The sequence below is a fragment of the Leptopilina heterotoma genome, unplaced genomic scaffold, assembly GCF_015476425.1.
Source record: "Leptopilina heterotoma isolate Lh14 unplaced genomic scaffold, ASM1547642v1 Lhet_10, whole genome shotgun sequence".
NCBI classification, from domain to species: domain Eukaryota; kingdom Metazoa; phylum Arthropoda; class Insecta; order Hymenoptera; family Figitidae; genus Leptopilina; species Leptopilina heterotoma.
In genome coordinates, this window is record NW_025110813.1 from 2,726,517 (window position 1) to 2,754,069 (window position 27,553).

The window sequence follows — 27,553 nt, forward strand, 5'->3', positions numbered from 1 at the left end:
TGTTTCCTAAAATGTAATAATTATAAAGAATTTTGTTAACAACTTTTTAAATAATTGAATTATTTTGACGAATTTTAATAAAATTCTTGAGAATAGTTACATTTTTCAAGGAATTTGATTAACATTGCATTAAAAATAATTCAAATTCTGTGGTGACTTTTATTATTTCTGAAAATAATTGAATTATTGAGAAGAAACTTATAAAAAATTTGTAAATATTTAAATTCCTGTGAAATTTTTATTATTTATATGAAAATAATTAAATTTTTGCGTACAATTTTATTAAAATTGCTTTTAAATAATTGAATTCTTTTGGGTAATTTTATTAAAATAGTAGCTATTGAAAATCATTGATATGAGGAAAATTTTTCAAAATAATTGAATTTATTTAAAAGTTTTGAAAATAATTGAATTTTATTAAAAGTTTTGAAAATAATTGAATTTTGAAGAAGAATTTTTTTATTTATAAAAATAATAATTGGGATTTTGTCGAGATTTTCTTGTAAATTTTGAACATAATTGAATTTTGTGATATGAATTTTATTAATTTTAAAAATAATTGAATTTCTGCAATCATTTGTAACTTCTTCAAAATTCAATTTTTTTTAGTGTTTTTAACTAAAATTCTTCTATAAATCCATTATTTTTAATAATTAATTAAATATATATTGACAAATTTAACTAATTTTAGAAGATTTTGAATTATTAAAATTTTTCAAAAATCTAAGTTCATTAAAATTTCTAATTAAATTCATTCAAGATTGAAATTTGATAAAATTTCAAATTGAAACCGTTTGAAGTTAATTTATTTATGAAAATTGTAAACGCATCTCTTTTAAAATTGAATTAATTTTGAAATATTTAAGTAAAATTATTCATTAAATAATTTATTTATTTTGTGTTTGTTGTTCAATATTTAAGTTATTTAAAAAAAAATTTTTGTCAGGAATTGAAAAAATTGAAAGTTTTGTATTAAAATTCGTGGTAATTTTAAAGTTTATGTGTCAAACAAAAATGACACAAAAATTCAGAATTTTCTTATGAATTCTAAAAATTTAATTTTTTTTTCAATAAAAAGAAAAATTACCCAATAAAAAAATAAATAACGAATATAGAAGTTAAGTGAATAATAAATAAAAGTGAAGAATACATAGTTAGTAAAATAAATAAAAATAAAGTAAACAATAAAAAGAAATAACAAAAAATAAAGTAAAATGTAAAAATAAACAAAAATAAATAAAAAAAAAAATTTATAAAAATAAAAGAAAATAATGTAAAAATAACTATAGTATAAAAAAAAAGTTTATAAATAGTAATCAGCATAAAAAAATAAGGGAATTGGCTGCAAATTTGCAAAGATAGACAATCTTAAATTTTGCTTATTATTTTTCTTTCCTTTTTTTGCTATATACTGGATATTCGCGACAGGATATAAAGATCGCAATCCATACTATTTTGTCAAAGCAAATGAAATTATACACATATTTCTATAATGATAACTCTAGTAATTTTGTAATTTCCTTTTCACTGTATTAGAGAGTTTCAAAATCCTTTCCTTATTTATATTGCGTTTATCGATCTTTATGCACTTACAATTAGTACATATATATAGAGAAATGACAATATGATAATTTATTTTTCTAAGAATAATAAAATTTCATAATTGACGCAATTAAAATTTTCTTATATTATTTTTAATTTCGTGCAAGAACTTTTATTTATTTATCAATTAAGAAAAGTTATCGACTTCTCATTGATTTATTTATGAAAATATTATTTATTTAATTTAAAAATTTAAATTTTATATAATATAGGTAATTATTTATTTATTTATTTAATTATTGATTGATTTATTTATAAATTGATTTATTTATTCTCAAAGTGAGCAGGCTGATAAATAGAAAAGAATATTCAAGACATTTTTTTCGGATCAAGCTATCACGTGTAATTTTGATATTCGAATTATAGGTTTTCATTAAAAAATTTTTCATTAAACGCTATGCCCGCCCACTTAACAAATGTGCACTCTATGTACACAAATTACAGTGTTAAAAGAGGAAGACAAAACATTTCTCTTCTAATCGACGAATTACGTGGGATGGTGCACGGATCTAAATAGAAATTTTCATTTCCTCGCTGTTACATATTATTTCCTCTTGTACTTTTTCTATTTGAAGAAGTGTAATTAGAGAATGAATTTTGATTGCCAGCAAAAGGTCACAAACATTTTTTTGTTAGAGTTTCTATCTCCCTATAAGTTTTCCACGTTCAAATGAATGACATATTTTAATATTTTTTTCTAAATTAAAAGAGAAATTATATTTGTGTCAATTTCATTTTTTTGATAATAATTTTCCTTTTCTTTTTGTTTCAGGTAAGTTAAACAACATTATTTCCCGACGAATTTATTTCGTAAGTAAATTTATATTGAAAAAAATATAATTATGAATTATATGTAAAATGTAATTTTAATTTTTAAATTTTCGAATTAGAATTTTAAAATTCTGATTCATTTATTTAACGAAAAATATCAGCATCGCTTTATTTTTTGTAGAATTGATAATTATATTTGGAGAAAATATCAGAAAATATATGTTCGTTTTGCAAAATTTCTTTTCAAATATTTATAAGCGTTGTAGTCTAATTTAAATTGTCATTAATATTTTTCGTAATTCGTGACTATAAGCTATCGGTTATTTTTTACTTAAATTGAAAATTTCCCGTTTTAAAATTAATCTTATTTTTAAAAATGAAAATCCCCTTTTTCACCTAATATTATATGTGAAAAAATCCCTTTGATCCCTGATATAATAATACTTATATTAATTATTTTAATATTAAATATTTCAATATTAAATATTTGATCAAAAAAGGTTCCAAACTTTAGGAAAAAAGATTTAATTATTTCATAAATTAACAAAGTTGTGAATCACAAAATTCGTTCATCTTACCAAATGAGATGATTTTTCTAGTGTTTACAATTTATTAAAATGTTTACATAAAATATTGAAAAAGAACTAAAGTCGAAACTTAGAAAAGGAATAAATTAGAAAGCATCTTGGAATAAAATTGGCACGTTTTTTTTTCAAACGAAGGCACGTGTTCCTTTATATTTGACCCACGAAATAGTTTCCACTTTTAAACAAATTAAAATTTCAATGTTGTGAAAAAGTATTTTATTGAGAATTTTTTTTTATTTTTCCTTTTTGTCGATTAAATTTTGAAAATAGAGAAAAAATTTTACTAAATAATAATTTTATTCACTAATATAATTTTTCCTCTCTTTATATTGAGTTTTTCTATTTTTTTTTATTTAATTTGCAGAATAAAGAAAAAATTTGCTTGATTCAAATAAACGATTATACTTGTCTATTGTCAAAAAAAAAAAATTTGTTTTTATCAAACAATATTTATTTCAATTATGAAAATTAAATATTATTTAAATTACAACAAAAATATTTATTTAAGTCTATTATATTATATTTGAATCAATAATTTCAGTATTTGAAGCAAATGGCATTTAATTGACATAAAAAATTATTTCATATCTAAATAAATATTTGTTTCATAATAGATACAATTAATCGTTTATTTAAATCAAATGATTTTTTTTTCATTCTATAAATTGAAGAAAATATAGAAAAACGCAATATTTGTTTCAAATACTGAAATTATTGTATCGAAGACAATTTATTGATTAAAAAAAATATTTGATTCGAATGAATGTTTATTTAAACAGAAAAGTTTATTTGAATCAGACAAATTTTTTGTTCATTGTATAAATTATTGTACAAATTATTAAATAAATAAATAAATAAATTGCAAAACTGTAAAAACGCAATATTTGCTTTAAATACTAAAATTATTGGTCTAAATACAATTTATTTGATTTAAATTTATTTTATTATTTATTTACATAAAAATTATTTTACTCAAGTAAATATTTATTTGATTTCGTTTTATTAAAAAAAAGGGTCCGTAAAGTCCGTAATTTGATGGAAAAATTACGAAAAGTTCGAAATAATTAAATTCTTTACCGAAATTCCATTATTTTCAATAATGTTAATAACATTCATGACAAAATTTCAATTATTTTTTTAAAAAAATTCCTCATTTCAATGATTTTTAATATCTACTATTTTAATAAAATTTTCCAAAAGAATTCAATTATTTAAAAATAATTTAATAAAATTCTTCCTCATTAATTCAATTATTTTCATAAATAATAATTTTCGTAAAAAATAAAATTCTTTTTTCCTATGAATTTAATTACATATTTTCATAGATAATAAAAATCATTGCAGAATTTCAATTATTTTTAATACAATTTTAATTAAATTTCTCCAAAAATGTAATTATTCTTAAAAATATGATTATTAAAATAAGTTAAAGGATTCAGTTATTTAAAAATTTGTTGATAAAATTCTTTATGATAATTCAATTTTAAGGAACATTCAACTATATTCAATAAATTATTTAATTTTTTGCATTTAAATAATTGAATTCTTTTAACTAACAATTCTGTAAAAGAATTATTTTTTTCGAAACAATTTATTTGAATTTTATTTGAAATTATTTTTATCAAGTTTTTATTTTCCAACATATATTTAATTATTGAAGAATATCCGAATAATTGAAATTTAGTAAAATTTAATTGTATGTATACAAATAAATTGGAAAATTCTCAAAGAACTTTTTCAAAAATTATTATAAATAATGGATTTAAAGAAGAATTTTAGTTAAAAAAATATTTTCAAAAAATTCAGTTTTAGAGAAGTTACAAATAAATTATTGCAGAAATTCAATTATTTTCCTAAATAATAAAATTTTTTTACAGGGATTTTAGTATTTTCATAAATATAATCTAATTCCTTTTAGGAACTCAATTATTTTTATAAATATTAAAACTTACCGCAGAATTTCAATCATTTTTAATACAATTTTTATTGAATTTTTCAAAATTGTAATTATTCTTTATATTAAAATTTGTCAAAAGAATTCAATTATTTAAAAATTTGTTGATAAAATTCCTTATGAGAATTGAATTTTAAGAAACATTTAATTATTCAATAAATTATTTAATTTTTGTATTTAAATAATTGATTTCTAGTAGAATTTTCTAATAAAAATTGATTTAAAAATGAATTGCAGTTAAAATTTCAGATAATAATTGAATTGAATATTAAAAGCAAATATAGATTGAATTTTAAGAAATAATTGAATTTTGAAATTAATTTTTTTGAAAATTGTCAAAGAACTTTTTCGAAAATTATTAAAAATAAATAAATAATTGATTGAAAGAAGAATTTTAGTTAAAAATTCTTCATGTTTTATAGTTATAAAAAAATTTAATTTATAGTTTTAAGTAAAATGATTTGTAATTTTACTCGGACTGGTTATATTTTGTCAGTAATAATTGGTCCGTAAATGGTCCGTAATTTTTCATTTTTGGTTCGTAAAATCCGTATTTTTAAATACTTTCACTGGTTCGAGCCCTGAATAAATTTTTTTTAGTGTATATGAATTTTTTAATACTCTCTAATAATAAATGTGAATCAATTAAAATTGTAACTAACTGACTTTTTTGCATTCTTATCAGTAAAAAACTCAAAATTTACTGGAAAAATATTTTTACTCTTAAATCAGTAAATTTTAACTGCTTTAAAAATCAAAAAGTCAGTCACTAACTCAAATTAATTAAAATTAGAACTTATTCAAGTTTAGAATAATATTTTTTTTTTTTGAGTTCATTTTGAATATATCTGGGTCACTGAAATTAATTTCGATGCTGTAACCTTTTTTTATTTTTTGTTGATCCATTTTTTTTTTAAAGAGTAGCATTACACGAGCGAAATGACCTTGATTTGTGTGTTAGCAAAAGTACCATTTGTTGAGGCCCATTATAAAACATCGCACCTTTTATTATTCAAAAAGCATATAAATTCATCGTCACGAATACGTTTAACCCGTATTGGTACTCATCGCCATTCAAGAAACAAAAGCCATGAGTGAGAGAGACGTTGTGCGACTATTCTTCACTTTTATGATACATAAACTTTCCTTCCAATCAATTTGAGATCACTCATTGAGGTCTTATCCTTGATGATAACTTTTGCAGGTTTTTCCTCAAGGAAATTCATTTAATTCTTTAGAAATACAAGTTTTACAGAAGGAAGGACAAAACTATTAATAGAGATTGTAGAAAAAAATAATTTCTATTCTAGGAATTAAAAAAATTTCTTCTTCATTTAAATTTTCATCTTACACACTGAGGAAAAAATTTATTTTTAATTCAAATAACCGATTACTTGACAATCTATTAAATATTTCCCTAATTCAGATAATTTTTATTTGAATCCAATTGTACTTTCTTCAAATACTGAAAACAAAATCATTGAAAATTATTTTTCAATTTCATTTAAGTGTTTTTTTCATCGAATATTTTTTCTAAAAAATGTTTGAAAAAATCTCTTCGAAAAATGTTCGAAGGGAAATATTTTTTACGTAAAATTATCTTCACCTTTTTTCTTCATTCATATGGGAAATTTGTATCGTGCGTCAGATATTTTCGTTTTGTTTGATTTATTTTTGATGTGTCAACTTCATTTGCATAGGTATTTTTCAATTATATAACTTCTTATATTAAATTTACTTTCTATAGTCGCCTTTTTGCAACGAATAGAAAGAGGGGCCCGGGTAAATATTATGTAAAATCTTCGGTCCTCCCAAACTCCTCGAAATTATTTCGACAATAGTGAGAAAACTGGGAAAAATTGACTAATGGAGAGAGAGAAAAAATTTTTGTTTAAAGAAAAAATAAAAAGAGGTACAAAAAATTGTTTGAAAGAAAATTAGAAAAATAAATAAGTAGTAGAAAATGAATAAAATTAATAATTTAAAAAGAAATTATTTATATACGTTAAAATTATTTACGTTAATAATTGTTTATGTTAATAAATACTTATGTTTAATGACAATAATTTTTTACGATAATAATTTTTTTTATTAATAATTACTTATGCTGTATCAGATATTTATGTTATTAATCATTTATGTTTATAAATATTTATAATAATAATTATTTAATAAATAAATATTTTTTATTTAATTATTTACGTAAATAATTATTATTAAATAATTTTTTATGTTCATTTTCCTTTTTTTTATTAACTATTTATTCTAATTACTAATTTAATTCAGATTTATTCATTAAGAAAATTTAAAACTTAAATAAAAAATCACTTTTCTTTACCAAAAGAAGATTTTCGAAAGTAGTTGCAAGAAAGTAAATATTGTATGAAAATTATTGAAGCTTTATCAATATATAGGTCTAGTAACTGAATTTATTGTCTGGAGTAAGTGGATGGTAATTAAAAGAGAGAAAAAATGTATTATTGTAAATTAGTAAAGTGTCTATAAAAAGAAATAAATTTTGTATTAATGTTCACAAGACTGTAGTTTTGTGTACTAAATAAAAGAAAATCTTCTTTTGTGTCAAAGATCAATTCTAGCACACAACATATGTTGTATCTTAAGGACATGCAGAGAAAGCACATAAAATCGATTGACTATCTCAGATAGACAGTTAGCAACTTTCATTGTATATCATGCTGTGACCGTGGAATAATTAGAAACTCTGCATTTCACATTGTTTACATATATACAATGCCCAAAAATTAATCCTCTCATTGTTTTCGCCAGCGCATTATCATAATTACCTTCCATTATCTTTATTCCTTTATTATTTATTTCTTTTCAAAATCTTTTTTTTTTTTAAAATGTATAACTTTTGTTTTCTCTACAGTACAAAATTTTTGTATTATCCATCTATTTATTTCTTTCTCTATTTATTTTTTTATTTAATTACTTATTCAATTGCTTCTTTTCAATACAATTTTAATAATATTTTTCAAAAGAATTCGATTATTTTTAGAAATTTTAATAAAATTTTTCGAAAGAGTTCAAATATTTTTCAAACTTTTGATAAAGTTCTTTATGGACATTCAATTTTTTTTTAAACATTTGTAATTAAATTCCTCAAAGGAACTTAATTACAATTTTCAAAAATTTTAATTAAAATTTTTTGAACCAATAACATTGAATTATTTTCATAAATATAGTAAAATTATTCGCTTGAATTATCTAAATTATTTTTATAAATAATAAAATTTTAAATTTCTGACAAAAATTTCTTTTTAAATAACTTTATTGAATAATTATAAAAAAAAATTATTTAGGTAATGAATAATTTTACTTAAATATTTCAAAATTAATTTAATTTTAAGAAAGTTGCGTTTACAATTTTCATAAATAAATGAACTTCAAACGATTTTGAATGAATTTAATTAGAGAAATTTTAATGAACTTAGATTTTTGAAAAATTTTAATAATTCAAAATTTTCTAAAATTAGTTAAATTTGTCAATATATATTTCATTAATTATTAAAAATAATGGATTTATAGAAGAATTTTAGTTAAAAACACTAAAAAAATAAATTTTGAAGTAGTTACAAATGATTCCAGAAATTCAATTATTTTCAAAAGTAATAAAATTCTTATCACAAAATTCAATTACTTATGTTTAAAAAATGTACAAAAAAAAACTTGACAAAATCGCAATTATTATCTTTATAAATAAAAAAATTCTTTTTCAAAATTCAATTATTTTCAAAACTTTTAATAAAATTCTTGAGAAAATTTCAATTATTTTCAAAAATTTTCCTCATTTCAATAATTTTTAATATTTCTACTATTCTTAAAAATTTGGTAATAAAATTCTTTATAAGAATTAAATTTAAGAAACAATGAATTATATAATTTACTTTTGTATTTAAATAATTGAATTCTCATAGAATTTTATAATAAAAATTGATTTAAAAATGAATTTTAGTTAAAATTTTAGATAATAAATTGATTATGAAAATAATTTTAAAGAAGTTTCAGTAACAATATTCTTACAATATAAAATAATTAATTTTTATCTCTCGATTATCTTTAATTATTATAAAACATAACTTCATGTTTTATAACAATATTTTTAAAGTTGTTAAATTTCAAAAAGGTATGAATTTGAAATTTTTCAAAAAATTTGCATAATTTTTATCGGTTAAACGTAATTTGTTAGAGAAAAAAGCATTATAATAAACAAAAAATTGACAATTGTTTCGTGAAAAATTCTGGGAAAATTCAAACAAAATAGGTATATTTTTCATTTGTTAATCATAATTTTTTTTAAATTCTTTAATTTCTAATATTATTTTATTATTAATCATGAAAAAATACCTGCATATTTTCGATTTGTCAAACAATATTTTTTAAAGGAAATAAAATAAAAGCATTCCCAAAAATTAACTTCAAACTGCAGACAGAATGAATGAAAGAATACAAAGATTAATATAGTATTTAATAGACAAAAATCACTATTAGTTCAAAATTTCGAGTTAAATTGCAAGAATCATTCGAAAAAATTACAGTCATGGTATAATTATTAAAGAAAATTCTCTCTCCTGGAATGATTGTCGATGAGGGAGAGAAAATTGATGGAAAAAAAGGGTCTTCTCTTAATTTAAAAAAAAAAATTATGCCCTCAAATATCGGAGAGCAGGTATAAAAAAAAATCGTTGAATTATATAAGACTTTGTCTGTCATCACTCACCTATCATTAGGAAGGGTGCGGCTAAATTGAGACCTATGAAATCCACCCCCAAGTAAATGCAGAATCCAAAGGCACCGGCGGTCGCTGCAATTGCCGAAAGATTTCCCAGGAAACCGAGCCACGGTTTGCTTCGAACCCAATCGGTCATCATGCAGGTGATTACGGAAAAAATGGCCATAAATAGAAAGGCACTGGTAAAATAAGGCACCACTGTTTTTGTATTCGCCTCCAATTCCAATTCCAATGATCTCGAGGCAAATCTCGCAACTCTTATGTGCTTGAACATGTTTCCATTTTCTGCATTGCCAACAACCTCTAGGAATTTTTCTTCCCATGTTGAACCACTAAATGCGTGTAGACGAGAGAAAAATGGATTGTAAATTTATTTTTTGAATTTATTTCGTGGGAAAAAATGGTAGAGTTACTTTTAGTAATTTTTTTTTTTTTTGAGTAAAACCGAAGAGACTGTCTAGAATTTTTACTATAAATATAAATATTGGGGTAAATTTGAATAGGAATTATTATTAAAATTTTGAAAGAAAATTTTAATATTTCCGCTTGAGTAAAAATATATTCTTTGGGAAATTTTTCTCAGGGCGGAGTAAATTTTATTATTTCTGAAGTAAATTTTAGTAAAATGTTAGGAAATTTTATTATAAACATTAGTGGGAATTAATAACTTAGGAAAAATTTTTACTTCCTTTACGCTCTTGCATTTTTCTAAACAGGGTTGTCACAGTTCAGGAAAATCAGGAAAAAGTCAAGAAAAGTAAAATTAATTAGGGAAATTAGGGAAAAGTTAGCGATTTTTATTAAAGTACTGGAAAAAATTTAATTTTGAAAAAGTTACAAATTCAATTATTTTCAAAAGTAATAAAATTCTTCTCAAAAATTTATGAAAATTGTCCTCAAAATTTCAATTATCTTTAAAGATAATAAAATTCTACTTCAAAATTCAATTATTTTCAAAAATTTTAATAAAATTCTTAGCAAAATTTCAATTATTTTCAAAAATGTTATTCAATTCAATGATTTTCATAAAATAATAGGTTGCAAAAATTCAATTATTTTCAAAAGTAATAAAATTCTTCTCAAAAATTCAATTATCTTAAAAAATTTATGAAAATTCTCTTCAAAATTTCAATTATCTTTAAAAATAATAAAATTCTTCTTCAAAATTCAATTATTTTCAAAAATTTTAATAAAATTCTAGGCAAAATTTCAATTATTTTCAAAAATGTTATTCAATTCAATGATTTTCATAAAATAATAGGTTGCAAAAATTCAATTATTTTCAAAAGTAATAAAATTCTTCTCAAAAATTCAATTATCTTAAAAAATTTATGAAAATTCTCTTCAAAATTTCAATTATCTTTAAAAATAATAAAATTCTTTTTCTAAATTCAATTATTTTCAAAAATTTTAATAAAATTCTTAGCAAAATTTCAATTATTTTCAAAAATGTTACTCAATTCAATGATGTTCATAAAATAATAATTGCAAAAATTCAATTATTTTCAAAGTAATAAAATTCTTCGCAGAAATTCAATTATGTTAAAAAATGTTTTTAAAAAATCTCGTCAAAATTTCAATTATCTTTAAAAATAATAAAATTCTTTTTCAAAATTTAATTATTTTCAAAAATTGTAATAAAAGTCTTGGCAAAATTTCAATAATTTTCAAAAATGTTACTCATTCCAATGAATAATTACAAAAATTAAAAAAAAATTCTTGTCAAAATTTCAATTATCTTTAAAAATAATTAAATTCTTCTCCAAAATGCAATTATTTTAGAAAATTTTCTAATTATTTTCAAAAATTGTTCTCAATTTAATGATTATTATAAAATAATAATTGCAAAAATTCAATTATTTTTCAAGTAATAAAATTCTTCGCAGAAATTCAATTATGTTCAAAATTTACAAGAAAATCTCGACAAAAACCCAATTATTATCTTTATAAATAAAAAAATTATTTTCCAAAATTCAGTTATATTTTTAAAAATTTTAATAAAATTCTTGGCAAGATTTCAATTAATTTCAAAAATTTTTTAATACAATTTTAATGAAATTCTTTATGATAATTCAATTTTGAGAAACATTCATTTATTCAATTATTTATTTTCCTATTAAAATAATTGAATTTTTGTAGAATTTTCTAATAAAAATTGATTACAAAAAGAATTTCAGTTTAAATTTTAGATAATAATTGAATATTAAAAGCATTGTAGCATGAATTTTTAAAAATAATTAATACATAATTGAATTCTTTCGAAAAATTTTAATAAAATTCTTGTAAATAATTACATTTTTTGAAGACTTTACTTAAAATTGTATTAAAAATAATTGAAATCCTGTGAAGAATTTTATTATTTATGCAAATAATTGAATTCTTGCAACGAATTTTTTTATAATTTTTTTTAAATAACTGAAATCCTGTAAAGAATTTTATTATTTATGAAAATAATTGAATTCCTGCAACGAATTTTATTACATTTTTTTTAAATAATTGAATTCTTTTCAGAACTTTTATTAAAATTGTAGATTTTTAAAATATTTGAATTTCAACGAAGAATTTCATTATTTGTGAAATCTAATTGAATTCTTACAAAATATTTTTAAAAATTATTCCATTTTTCGAGGAATTTATTTTAAATTTTGTATTAAAAATAATTAAAATCCTCTGAAAAATTTTATAATTTATGAAAATAATGGAAATCCTACAACGAATTTTTTTTTTTACATTTTTTTAAATAATTGAATTCGTGTGAAAAATTTTATTACTTGTAAAAATAATTCAATTCCTGCAACAAATTTTATTACATTTTATTTAAATAATTAAATTCTTTATAGAACTTTTATTAAAATAGTAGATTTTGAAAATTTTTGAATTTCAGCGAAGAATTTCATTATTTTGTCAAATGTAATTGAATTCTTGAGAAAAATTTTTGAAAATAATTTTATTTTTCGAGGAATTTGTTTAAAATTGTATTAAAAAATAATTGAAATCCTGTAAAGAATTTTAATAATTATTGAATTATGTATTAATTTTAATAATAATTAAATTCTCACAACGAATTTTATTATAATTTTAGTAAATAAATAAATTTTTTTTTAAAACATTTTATGGAGTTTTTTTGAGTTTCTAATCATATTTAGAGTGAATCAGAATATTCTTCAGGGTCAGGGAAAATGTCGAAATTTTGTCTGGAAATCAGGGAAAAACAAAATTAATTTTTTGTGGCAACCGTGCTAAACTTTACTTCCTTATCATGAAAATTAATAACAACCCAGTAAAAGAAAGTCTTATTTGCGTAAATTTTTATAAGAAAAAATAGAAATTATAATTTTAAATGCAACATTTTGTGTTTAAATCAATTTTTTGCTGAATTTATTTTACGCAACGGATTTGACAAAAGAGCAGAGTTTGAATATACATATATACATATAATAGATTAGCGACGCTAAATTTCAGACTCATCTTAAAGTGAAAATCCCATTTTTTTTCTCTTATATTTTCTTCTCGGTGATTATTTTATTTGGAGAAGAAAAATAATAATACTCACATTGCGTCCTGTCGTTTACTACCGGCAATGAGGAAGTACGCCAATTGCAACGACGGTACTGACGTAATTGTCAAATCTTTCGTTATAACACTTCCTCCAAAATAAATTGGAAAAAGATGCGCGTCCCATGTAACCGGATTAAACATCAACGGAAATGTTAAATTCAATTCATGACTCTCTACTTGTCTGGAAAAAAATAAAATTTCCACACTTATTTCCGCAATTCGCCGGAATTTAAACATTCAAAATTTTATGACATATAATTAAATTATACACAAAAAATTAAAAAATATAAAATTTAAAAACTTAAAATTGTAACTATTTAGTTAATTAACTATTAGTTGGAAGACAACTCACGGGATTATGTGACGGAGATTCAAAATATCATTTTCAACGCATTTATTTTGCCATCGAGCACAAACTTTATCGAAAGTGTAATTTTCATCCTCAAATGTTATAGTTGCATTTCGAATAATTTGGTCAAGTAACTGTAATTCATCCCAAACTGCAGTTCGCAATAAATTTGGATCCCCATCTTTCGGCGTCACTATCACGTGACCAAATCGGCCTAAATTCAAAGTGAGAAAAGAAACATTTAACTTCAAGTCGTTTTTTATACACTTGACAAAAATAATTTTGTCACTGATCCAAAAAAAAAAGAAAACAAAAACTTTACACTCAATTAGTAAATAAATTTTCCTAAAGTTTCTGTTCTTGGCAATTTTTCAATTTCAGAATATTTCTTGTTCCATTGTAATTTTATTTCAAAAATTCGTTTTAAATTTTGTTTTTTAAAAACTATATACTTAATTGTATCTTTTTTAATTTTACTCAATCAGTAAATAAAGCAATTAATTAAAATGGCAAATAAGAAAAATAAACCGTGAATAAATGGAGAAAAATTTATAAAAGAGACGAAATTAGTGTAAAGTAAATAAAAATGAATTAAAATTTTTACCTGCTCGCGTAATGCGACCGAGATTAAAATTATGAGTATAATTGACATTGAAATATTGTTCAACAACAGCGCGTTCAATTTTTCCGGGACCATTTATTGGGGTAAAAAGATATTCGGGATCGATTTCGTATTCAATTCTTTGGTATCCTGTGAAACAAATGCAGGCGAGGAGAAGGGGAATTATTATAAAATATCCTGGATGTTCACCAACAATATAGCCAAGTTTGTAGAAAGATCGATTTAAAAAGTTGTCCATAAATTTTTTCGAGCACCCCATCTGAAACAGAAAAATTAAACCATGTTTACTTGCGAGTATAAACAATTATTCATTAAACTATTAATTATTTAATTACAGGGTTGCCACTCAACCTGGAAACCTGGAAAACCTGGAAATGTCAGGGAATTTTATAAACCTTGAAAAAACCTGGAAAATTCAGGGAATCCTGGAAAATTGTTATTTTCTAAAGTTTATTCTTGAAATCTAATTTTACATAAATATTTCAAAATTAATTAAATTTTCGAAAAAAGTTGCGTTTACAATTTTCATAAGTACTGATGAATTTCAAAAGATTTTAATTTGAAATTTTGTAAAATTTCAATTTTGAATGAATTTGACTAGAAATCGTTTTAAAGAACGTAAATTTTTGAGAAATTTTAATTATTCCAATTCTTCTGAAATTAGTTAAATTTTTTAATATATATTTTTAATTGAATATTAAAAATAATGGATTTATAGAAGAATTTTAATTCAACACTAAAAGAAATTGAACTTTGAAGCAATTACAAATGATTGCATAAATTCAATTATTTTCCAAATTAGTAAAATTCTTCTTAAAAATTTAATTATTTACAACAATTTTAATAAATTTCTAGATAAAATTTCAATTACTTTCAAAAATGTTACTCAATTCAATGATTTTCATAAAATAATAATTCCAAATATTCAATTATTTTCAAATTAATAAAATTCTTCACAGAAATTCAATTATGTTTAAAAATTTTAAAAAAAATCTCGTCAAAATTTCAATTATCTTTAAAAATAATAAAATTCTTCTTCAAAATTCAATTATTTTCAAAAATTTTAATAAAATTCTTGGCAAAATTTCAATAATTTTCAAAAATGTTACTCAATCCAATGATTTTTATAAAATAATAATTACAAAAATTCAATTATTTTTAAAGTAATAAAATTCTTCGCAGAAATTCAATTATGTTCAAAAGTTAAAAAAAATTCTCGTCAAAATTTCAATAATCTTTATAAACTTTTCTCCGAAATTCAAATTAAAATCTTTTAGAAAATTTGAACTTTTCATACTTTTAATTAACAATTCTGTAGAATTAATTTTTTATCGAAAAAGTTTAATGGAATTTTTCTTTAATTCTTAAAGTTTTTATTTTCTAATATATATTTAATTGAAGAATGTCAGAATAATCAAAATTACGTAAAAATTAATATTGAAAATAATTGAATAATTACGAAGAATTTAATCATTTTTGAAAATAATTAAATTCTTTTGAATAATTTTTTAAAGATTTTTAAATAATCGTGTTCTTTAAAAATTGCAATTAAAAATTTATTTATTAAATTTTATTAGAATTTTTTTAAAATAATTCAATTCTTCCCAGCATTTTATTAAAATTTTTGAAAGTGTTTGAATTCTTTGGAGAAATTGTATAAAAATTCTGCTAAAAATAAATTGAATTCTCGCGCAGAATTTTATTCAATTTTAAAAAAATAAATAATAATTAATTAGGTAATAAGAGAATTTTTTTTAAATTTTGAATCTTAAATTATTCAAAGATTGAAATTGATATTTAAAATAGCGCGTAATATATTTTCTAGTAAATAAATAATAAAATAAATAAATAAAACTATTACCTAATTATTTAATTTTTAATAAACTATAAATTAATTAGTAATTAAACCATTAATTTTTGATTTATTAAACTTTATTTATTATTAATAAACTTTATTAATCTCTAATTTTTGTCAAATTTTTCCCACTTTCTTGCTTACAATAATTATTTTAATTTTTCCAACATAATTTTGTTATTTGTTGCTAAAAATATTTTACTTGTGTCATTGAAGTATTGATAAATTTATATCTCTACGGGTCATTAAGTTCATTAAATGAAAATGCAAAATTGCATCTGTAATGAATTAAAAATCTAAAAGTGCAGTTATATGAGAACAAAAGTTTTATATTATTAACTGTCAATAATTATACGCGTTTTTACACATTTTCAAGTATAATTAGAATATCATTTATTTATTTAACAATGATTTTATGTTTTATTTGATGTTTTCATTATTCGATATTGTAAACAAAATTACATTTTAGTCAACTGATAGTACATATAAATTTATTATCAACCTATTTAATATTTATTTTTTTTTATCACTTTTCGTTTCTTGTTTTTGGTTTTACTCTAATTTATTGCCTTGAATGAAATTTTTCTTTATTGTTTATTTATTATTTTTGATATTTTTATTTTCTCTTTCGAAATCGTTAGTTTATTAAATTATTTTACTAGCTGTTAATTTTTATTATTTATAAATTATAATATTATTTTATATAATTAATATTATTAATATTTTATATTATTTTATTTTACAATTTACAATTTTATATTTATCCTATTTCTATTACTTTATATATTTATTTTATTTCTATTATTTTGGTAATTTATTTTATTCATTCAATAAGTAGTTTTTTGTAAATTCTAATGTTTTTTGTGATTGTAGTTTCCTTTTGTTTATTATTTTTGTTTGTTTGCTTATTTTTCTGAACAAAAGGGTAAAATATTTATTATTTAAAAATATCTGTAAATCTAAATACAATCCGTAAATGCAAAAACAAATTTCGAGAGGCATTGAAATTTAAAAATAAATTCATTTTATAATGTGAACTATTAAAAGTCCTTAATTATTAATCAGTTTGCTGATTCAACTTTTCCTTGGACGTTGAATTACTTTGACCATATAAACGAATAAATAATATTGTAACCTCGAGAATTTTAGGTTTACAATTAGTTTAACTAATTATCATAAATAATAGTGACACTAAAACATATTTACAATAAACGAAATAATAATTTATTAACTCTTTTAATCATTAATATTACTAATTAATATCTAATAATTAATTATCTTTTTTTATTAATTATCTAATTAGTTGCTAATTATTATTAATAATAAATATTAATATTAATTAGTAATACTAATACTACTAATTAATATCAAAATTATCAATATTAGTTATTGGTAAATATTAATTTTGAATTATTATAATATTAATATTTATAAATTAATAATCAGTACAAAACTTACAGTAAATTCGCAAATAAAAATTCATTACTCTACCAATGACGACACAATTATAATAATACGAAGAAAAGTATTGTCTATTTTTTATTAGTGCATTGTAGCTTTCGCAGAATTAAAATTTTATTAATCAATAAAATCTTCAATGCTAAATATTAATAATAATTGTATAAAAAAAAGAGAATAAAATATCTGAAAGAATTTTTGACAAAAACAGTTTCTCTTTAATCGTGCACTAAATTTGCGATTATTCTTTTCGCAGTCTAACTGTAATTGAAAATATTGAATGTTTATATTATCCAATTATAGGATAATTAAATGAAGTTTACAGTGTATACGATGATAATTGATTCAGTTTAATTTAGCTCGAGAAGATGTTTACCGCAGGTCTCACTTCGTAAAATGCATAAAATATTTCTTTTGAGAAAGAAAGGAATTTTCTGAACATTTTTAATGCCGCTCGCGCAAAACTAAGCAATTAGCCTCAATCAGTTGAAATAAAGTTGCAATTAAAAGTGTTTTTAAGTCGAGAAAACAGAAGGTTCAGAAAATTCTTATCAGTCATCATCTCGTGAATTTCATTATTTGTTAATTTAATTTTTACTTTTTACATTGATTTTAACGTACAAGACACGTGGCTGTGGAAAAATTTCTTTTTTTAGTTCTAGTTTCTTCTAATTTTCTTGGGTAGGAAAATTCAGAACATTCTTTTCTTTTTATTCTTTTATTTCTTTTTCCTCTTCTTCTAGTTCTTCTTTTTTTTCCTCCACTTCTTCTCCTTCTTCTACTTATTTTCCTTCTTCTTCTTTTCTACTTCTTTTCGTATATTTTTCGTCCTTTTACTTTTTCTTTCTGTATAACTTCTATTTTTTCCTTTTTCCTCTTTCTTAATTTCCTTTTATTTTTATTTCTCAATTTTTATTTTTCTTTCTCTTTATAACTTTATATTATTTTCTTATTTTTTCTTACGCTTTTTTAGTTTCTTTCTATATTTATTTATCTTCTTCCTTAATTTTTTTTATTCTTCCTACTTGTTTTCTTTGTTCATTCTTTAATATTTTTTTTAATTTTCCTACTTTTTCCCCCTTTTACTTTAACTTCTCTTAATTCTTCTTTCTAAAGAAAGAAGAAGAATAGAATTAGAACAAGAGACGATAAACAATAAATTGTTTTCTTTTTCCTATCGTCTTTTGTTCTAATTCTTCTTCTTTTTTAACTTCTTTCTATTTTTATTTCTCTTTTTCTTTTGCTTTAATTTATTTTTATTTCTCTTTTCTTTTGCTTTGATTTATTTTAATTTTTCTTTCTCTTATTTTTTAACTTTTTAACTTTCTTTCTTTATCGTCTTTTGTTCTAATTCTTCTTCTTTTTTAACTTCCTTCTATGTTTATTTCTCTTTTTCTTTTGCTTTAATTTATTTTAATTTTTCTTTCTCTTATTTTTTAACTTTCTTTCTTTATCGTCTTTTGTTCTAATTCTTCTTCTTTTTTAACTTCTTTCTATTTTTATTTCTCTTTTTCTTTTGCTTTAATTTATTTTAATTTTTCTTTCTCTTATTTTTTAACTTCTTTCTACTTTTATTTTTTTTCTTCTTTTTTTCATTTTATTCATGTTTCTTTTTCTTCCTTTCTTTTAACTTCATTTTTATTTCCCCCTTCTTCGTCTTTTTTAACTTCTTCCCTTTTTCTTAAATTTCCTTTTATTTTTTTCCTCTTTTTCTTAAACTTTTTTTTTAGTTTCTTCATTCTCTTCTTTTTTCAAGTTTTTTCTCTTTTTCTGTCCCACTTTCTTTAACTTCTTTTTATTTTTCTTCTTATTCGTTTTCATTTTCTTTTTGTTTTTCTTTATCTTTTGCTTCATTATATTGAATTTAATTTTACTTTTCATTAATTTTTTATTTTTATTTTTCTTCTTATTCGTTTTCATTTTCTTTCTGTTTTTTTTTATTTTTCTTCTTATTCTTTTTCATTTTTTTTCTGTTTTTCTTTTTCCTCCTCTTTTGCTTCAATTTTTTTTATATTTTTCTTTCCTTCATTCTTTATTTTCTTTCTCTTGTCTTTCATTTCTATTTCCTTCTCTTTCCTCCTTCGTACTTTTTGCTTTTGAATTCCGAAATATCACGAAACAATTTTTAAAAAATTAAAATTCGATTAATGAGAGCAAATTTTTATTGGTTATAACAATAAAAAAAATGTTCTTTGTTTCTCCTTTCATGAGTGATTTATCACCTGAATTTTACTCTTATCACCAGGTAATGAACACGAATAGTCGATAAAGAATTATAATTTCGAATTTTACTTTTCAAAAACTTTGTAAACTTGAAAATTAATTTTTTTAAACCTCACTTTATGCAAATCATCTATTTTTCTGTATTAGCTTTATTTATTTTATTAATTTGTTATAATTTTCGTATTTTCAAGGACATTAATTTTTGTTAAATATTGTTTTGTTAATTGTGGCCTTAGGTCCAAATAATTGCAAGAAAGGTTTTTAATTTATTATCACTATTTATTTATTTAGTACCTATACGGATAAAATTTATTTCATTATGAATTATTTACGATCCCGTTTTATTTTTGTAAATAAATAAATTCTATTTCACTTTTTCTTCTCGTTTACAAGTGTGATTTATTTCATTTTCTGCAATTTTTCCATCACCAATGAAAATAAAAATATTAATTTGTAAACATTATATAATTTCCATTCTTCTTTTTATTCTTCACATTTCATAGGGATTCCACAGAAAAAATATGACATAGACTTTGCCATATATTTTTCATTGTAATAAAAATTTACGTAACCATTATTATGATTATCTTATTACATCATTTGAATATGGCAAAGTATAATGGTTTATGATAAAGTTGTTTTAAAAAAGAAAAAATAGTGCCTTTTACTATAATACTAGTTTCGTGTGTGCTTTTATATATTGAATTGACGCTGCGTAGAATAATCCTTTTTTTCATATTGTATAGACACTTTATTTTTAGAATATAGAGAGAGATGCGATGATAAAAAAAATTGTATTTATTTTCAATGCATGGCGATGATGATAATAATTGAGATTGAGAATTCAATCTCGCAAGTACTTTCGCAGGTACAATAAAGAATAATGGAATGAGGATGTTAATGTTGATGCGGCTAGTTTTTAAGTTCAAAGGCCGCTGTCGGGTTTGACGCCGCTCTACTATATTATAGTTGTATATATTCCTGAACGGTGAAAGTTATTCAACTTCATTGGGTAACAAGCCTACGGCCTTATTAAGGCCTAACCTATTGAATAACATCTGTAACCATATAGTCTCACTTCCACCAGATTACGGAAGTAAAATGCAAATGACTATATGTCTATTACTCATTTCTTCACGTCAAATTATTTTCGACGAATATTTCCCATATTTTTTCTCACATTTCTTTTATTTTCGTCATTTCATTGTTTTTTTATTTATTTCCTTCTTTTTTTTCTTTCTTTCTTTTTTCCTTTCTTCCTTTCTTCCTGACTGTCTTCCATTTTATCTCTCTTTCTTTCACTTTTTCCTTGTATTTTTATTTCTTCTCTGTTTCTTCCCTTCTCTTTTTCTTTAATTTTTCTTTTTTTTCTCTTTTCTTACTTTTGTTTCCCTTCTTTGGAATTTTTTATTCTTCTTCTTTTTCTTCATGTTTTTTACTTTTTATTCTTATTCTTCTCCTTTTTCTATTTTTTACTTTATCATTTCTTTTTTTTATTTATCATTAATTTTAATTTCTAGTTATTTTCATTTTCTCTTATCAACTTCTTTTTATTTTTTTTTTATTTTTTTTCTTTAATTTCTTTTTTATTTTTTATTTTCTTCCTTTTGTTTCCCTTTTTTGAAATTTTTTATTCTTCTTCTTCTTTTACTTCGTGTTTTTTACTTTTTTTTATTTTTCTTCCTAATCTTCCCCTTTTTCATTTTTTATATTTTTTACTTTATCATTTATTTTTTTTTATTTATCATTAATTTTAATTTCTAGTTAGTTTCTTTTTCTCTTATAAACTTCTTTTTATTTTTCTTCCTATTTTTTGCTTTAATTTCTTCTTTAACTTCATCTTATTCTTTCTTTTTTTTAATTTTTAATTTTTTCCCTTTATATTTTTATTTGTATTCTGTTTCTTTTTTTCTTTAACTTCTTTTTGTTTTTAATTTTCTTTTTCTTACACTTTTTCCTTTTTTTTGTTTGACTTTTTTCTGTTTTAATTTTTCTTTTTCTTTAATTTTTTTCTATTACGTAAAAGAAATTGTAAAATTCGGTTGAAAATTAAATATTAAAAGTATAATGTCTGATTAATATTGACTTGTACTACTGATAATTTGTGGGATAATAGGGACATTTATGCCTATATTTACAAATATTGTTTCATTTTTATACTGTTGAAAATTAATTACAAATAGTAATGTCTGATTATTACTGACTTTTACTACTGATTATAACGAAGTAGAGAAATAAAATAGAAAGATAAGAAAAAAGGAAATTAATGAAAAGAAAAAAGTAGAAAAATAAAAGTAAAAGAGAATTAAAAAAAGAATTGAAGAAAATTTAAATTAAATTTAAAATTTAAATTAAAAATTAATTAATTAAATTTAAAATTTAATTTTATTTAATTCTTCTTATTTTTCTTCTTGTTTTTTTAATTTTCTAATTCGTTTTTCTCTTCTTTTCTTCATCTTTTTCTATAATTTTTTTTATATGTTTCTTCCAAGTTTCCTGGAACATTTTTATAATTTTTTTTTCCTTCTGCTACTTTCTTATGTTTTTCTTTAAATTATTTTAATTTTAATTTTAATTTTTCCTTTTTCTTTAATTTTCTTTTTTTTTACTTCTTTATATTTTTTTTCTGTTTTGCTTTTAAGACTCAAAATTATCACGAAACATTTTCTTAATTTCCTTCCTCTTTTCTTTAAATTCTTTTAATTTCTATTTTTTCTCTTTTCTTTAACTTTTTTTTCTCTTACTTTTATATATTTTTTAAGGCTCAAAATATCACAAAACATTTTATTCAAACCAAAAAGTTGATTTCTTTATTTCTTTATTTTCTTTTTCCCTTTACTTTTTCTTTCTTATCTTTCTTTCTTTAATTAATTTATTTATTTTTTCAATTTTTCTTTTCTCTTTTCATTTTTCTTTTTTTTTATTTCCTTTCTTTCTCTTTTCTAATTTTTCTTCATTTTTTCTTCTTTTCTTAATTTTCCTTTACTTCTTTCGTTTTTTGTACTCTTTTCTTCGTTCTTTCTTCCTCTTTTGTTTTTTTTGGTATCTTTCCTTTCTTCTTTCCTTTTAATCAGAAAAAATTCTCTCTTTTTCTTAATTTTGTCTTTCCTTCCCTAAAATACTTTCATCAATTTCTCAGAAATTTTTTTCTCTTCTAAATTTTTTTTTTTTTGCTGCACTTTAAATCAACAAAAACGGGAAATTACAAAATTTCGCAACAAAAAAGTAATGAAACGATTTTCATTGAGGCGTGAAAATTTCTTTGGCTGTTACGTATTGCATAGAAATTCTTGACACCGGCGGCAGCATCTCTTCATAGTTGCAAAATTTCACAGTTTTTATATACCCGATGTATAATTTTTCTTCTTTTTGGCACATAAATATATCTTGCCTTCGATGTTCTTCTAATATTCTAGAGAAAATAATTTTTTTGTACTCATTTTTTTTTTTGCTCTTAAAATTATTATTCATTTCGTGCAGTGACTCGAGTTGTTTATTATGAGCTTCCATAATTCTCGATCTGCGTTGAAATGTCCTTGCAACTCTTCTTTTATTGCATCAATAAATTTTTATACAGCAATAAGAGAAATGAGACCGCGCAGTTGCAATAAAATCTTATTTTCTTTTCAATGAAAATGAAACTATTTTCCGAGAGAATTCTTTCTTTTTCAAACCGTTTCGAATACAATTTTCATTTTTTTACGATTTTTAATTTTCAATATATCTAGAATATAAAATTTTGTTATAGGGAAAATAGAAGAGTAGAAACTTCTTTGTATAGTAAAAGTAAATAATAAAGAAATCGTGTAGAAATATTTTTTTAATTAAGATATCAATTTTTCTTCCATTTATCTCAATTGATTGGGCACGTGGTTTTATTGCGAACATGTTTGACCTACAAAAACACTTTTCAATAATAATGGAAAAATTGAAAAAAAAAAAAGAAAAAATGTTGAAAAACTTTTATAAGTCAAAGATACAAATCGATAAGAAACAGTGTTGACTTGCACTTATGACCTAGTGTATAGTGATAAGTAATAGTTAAGCGACTTTAATGAAAGAAACGACCAACTGATCTTTTTAAAGGTCAAAGTTATTGATATGGTGTTTTTTTCTAATTTTATATGCGCGCGAACCTGTCCTGAAAATTCTTAAGGGAAATCCATTAACATGTATATAGACAATTTAATCTCACGATCGTGAGTTCTTAGATCCTGACCCTGTCCTCCAGACTCGTGACTTAACAATCAAGAAAGAATGAGAAAGAGAGAAAGGTCGCGTAAAAAGATCATTGATCCTTCGAGAGTTGTACACCTTTTTGCAATCTCACTTTTCAGAAATGAAATTTAAATTTATTTTTTGAATTTTTGCTTTCTAATTTCGAATTAGCGATAAATAATTAAATAATTAGTGCAAGAAAATTTATTTTGATTTTTAGTAATTTTTTTTAACTGCAAATTTAGCAGCTAAGAAAATATAAAAGAAGTACTGATGATGATCCACAAGTTAAATGTTCAAATGAACGAAATATTTTTTATTAATAATATTTTTCTTAATTACTGATTGTAACGAATAAATTCTTTCTTCGATCGCAAAATTTGTTAAACTCAACTCAACCAAATATTTATTTGTTTTAACTTAAAAATTTGCTTCAGATGAACTAATTCTTTCTTCTAACGCGAAATTTGTTAAACTCAACCAAATGTTTATTTAAATCAAAAAAATATTTTTTCCGTTTAAACAAATTTTTTTTAACAAAACATAAAAATATGTTTTATACAAAAAAATTGAGTATTTGATTCAAATATAATTTTTTTGAGTGTACAATTTTTTGACAAAAAACTTAAATAGCAATAAATTCACAATATTTATTTTATTAATTTGAATAAATAATTTTAGAATAGATTTTATTTCTTGATGATACAAATTTTGCTTTACAAAATAAATAATAATAAATAAATTTAAGAAAATTGTTGCCTATTACTTTATAAAAATAAAAATATTTATTTATTAATTTGAGTATAAATATTTTGTGTTATTTATTGCTTAAAGTAAATAATAAATAAAAAAAATAAATAAATAACAATAGGAATAAAAAACAAAATAAATAATTAAAGGAAAGGAAGTTTTAGAATAAAAAAATATTTTTATTTATTTCGATTTATTTTTAATTTACTACAAATAAATATTGTGATTTATCACTTTAAATATGCCTAAATATTGATATTCATTTAAAAATTTGATATCGAAAGTCGTCATCTCCTTTTTCTTTCTTTTTTTTATGAAGCAATGTAGATTCATTATTTGGATGCTGTATTTAAATCTGATTTAGAAATTTCACTTTTTTATATGTATATGAGATCGTGAAATCTTCCTCCCAAATAGTTTCATTATACTTTCTAAATTTGAATGAGAGAATACAGGTTGAATAGAAAAAAAAGAAGAAAAAAAAATAGTCGATAAAAATCCACGAGAAAACAAATACCATAAATAATTATTGTATGATTTTTACATTCTTTTGAAAAATTATTATTATTTAATAATTGTTTTGTTAAATAATAATAAACAATTATCTCTGCGCAGAAAAACCATTTCCAGAAACTCATTAAAAGAAGCAAAGAGTATGCAGCAAACAGAAATGAAAAAAAGTATACACAAATTATTCATTCTGTAATTACATTTCTTCTCTAAATTTTAAAGACAAGACTTTTTTTTGTTATTCCGATTGTTGGAGTTGTAAAAAAGTTGTAAAATAATTAATGAATTATTTTTTGAAAAAAATCAAAATATTACTAATAAATTAAGAAAATAATAGTTAATTACTAATTAATTAAGAAGTTGATAAATATTAATTAGTTATAAATTAGTAATTTATAATTAATTAATAATTAATAATTTACTAATCGTTGGAAATTAACAAAGTAATTATTTACTAATTAATCATAAACTTATTGATTATTATTTAGTTATAAATAAATAATTACTTAATGAATAATAATTATAATAATAATAATTTATAATAAATAAATAATTTATAATTAATTAATAATTAATAATTTACTAATCGTTGCAAATTAACAAAGTAATTATTTACTAATTATTCATAAACTTATTGATTATTATTTAGTTATAAATTATAACTATTAATTAGTTGAAAATTAATAATTATTTATTAGTTGTAAATTGATAATTGGTAAATAGTTGTAAATTGATAAATATTAATTAGTTGTAGATTGATAATTATTAATCATAGTTACAAATTAATTAACTACTTAATATTTACAAAGTAATAAATTATTAATTAATTCATCATTAATTAATTAATTATTAATTAATATAAATAAAATTAATTATTATTAATTTATTAAAAAACAATTCTTTTTCCATATTTTACCCTTTAATTTCGAAGCCAAAAATTCGCGCCTTTCTCTTATAACAGCGACAGGACGAATTAAAAATTCTGGACTTGTAAATATATTAAAAATGGGGGGGAAAAAATTAGATTAAGGCTAACAGCAAAAGTAGAGCATTAGTGCGAAAAAAACGATTAGTAACTTGCGCCATGAAGCATAAATGCACTAATTCAGTTTCTCATAAACATAACTATCACGAGCAATCGTTATACATTCGTTTTCTTGTATACATGAACGCACATTTTATAAAGTTATAGAGGAATCAGCACGCGATTCTTATTAATGAGGAACAAGCTCACATTATCTTTCTTTCTATATATATATATATATATATGAAAATATATACAATTTTTATTTTAATGAGAAAGCAAATAATACAACGAAAGGAGTATTTTTCAATTTTATAAGTAGTGTAAGATTGAAAAACTCATTTCCTCTCCAATTAATTTTTCCTCTTAAGCTTTTTTACTTTTCACTTGTGTCTTTTTTGTTTAACATGTTTTTTAAAGAGGGAAAATTTTTATTTTTTTACAGTTTCACTTTTCTGAAAAGTGTCTTCACTTTTTTTTTAAGTTTCACTTTTAAATGTGAAAGAGAAAAGTATCTATAGAATATTCTACGCGATTCGCTAATCTTCCAGTTTTTTTCTCGATTTTCTTTCCTTAATTTTTTATACGTTTTTTTTATTGATTTTAGATTTTTTCAATCACTCTTTATTTATTTATTATTTATCTATTTACACGAGTTTAAACAATTTAAATTATTATTTATAATTTATTAGTAATTAATGTATTTTTTACATAGTTTATTATTTATTTATTTATCTATAAGCGACCTGACGAAAAATTGAAAGAATAATTATTATTTATTCACTATTCATTAAAATATGTATTAAAATTATTATTTACTACTTAATATTTGTTTATTATTTGCTTATTATAATAACTTTTTCATTTTCTAAAGAAAAAAACTTGAAGGCAATTATTATTCATTAGTGAAATATTGATATTCTATAATTCTAATAATAAAAAATTATCCATTGTTATAAATTCTTGATTCTGTTGATTTTATTTGTTGACATTTAATAATAAATTAATAATGAATTCTCTTCTCGTATTTGTCACTGCATATTGGCTTCTGTAATGCAAAACTCAACTATCGCAATATTGAATAAATGATTCATTCCTCAAGACTAATGACAATTAAGAAAGAATAACAAAAATTTATTGATTAAAGTCCTCTTTATTTTTTACGAGATTATTGACACCGAGCAATTTTTAAATTACATTTTCTTTTTTCTATTATCGCACAATACAGAAAAACTGTCAAGTAATTATTAATCATGACTTAACGATTTTAGAAATTACTTTTTATTATTTATTTATTGTATTTTTGTTTATTTTTAATT

General features: G+C 21.0%; 1 protein-coding gene across 2 annotated transcripts in view; it reads right to left on the reverse strand.

Annotated features, from left to right (window-relative positions):
• The window catches only part of LOC122498341 (patched domain-containing protein 3), an 80,326-nt gene that overhangs the window by 21,837 nt on the left and 30,936 nt on the right, over positions 1 to 27,553 (reverse strand). For both annotated transcript variants that reach the window (XM_043606036.1, XM_043606027.1), the window contains exons 2-5: positions 14,179 to 14,455; positions 13,578 to 13,788; positions 13,221 to 13,406; positions 9,656 to 9,999 (exon numbers count right to left, since the gene is read on the reverse strand). In XM_043606036.1, the coding sequence (XP_043461971.1) occupies positions 9,656 to 9,999; positions 13,221 to 13,406; positions 13,578 to 13,788; positions 14,179 to 14,455 (1,018 nt within the window). The remainder of the gene's footprint in view (positions 1 to 9,655; positions 10,000 to 13,220; positions 13,407 to 13,577; positions 13,789 to 14,178; positions 14,456 to 27,553) is intronic.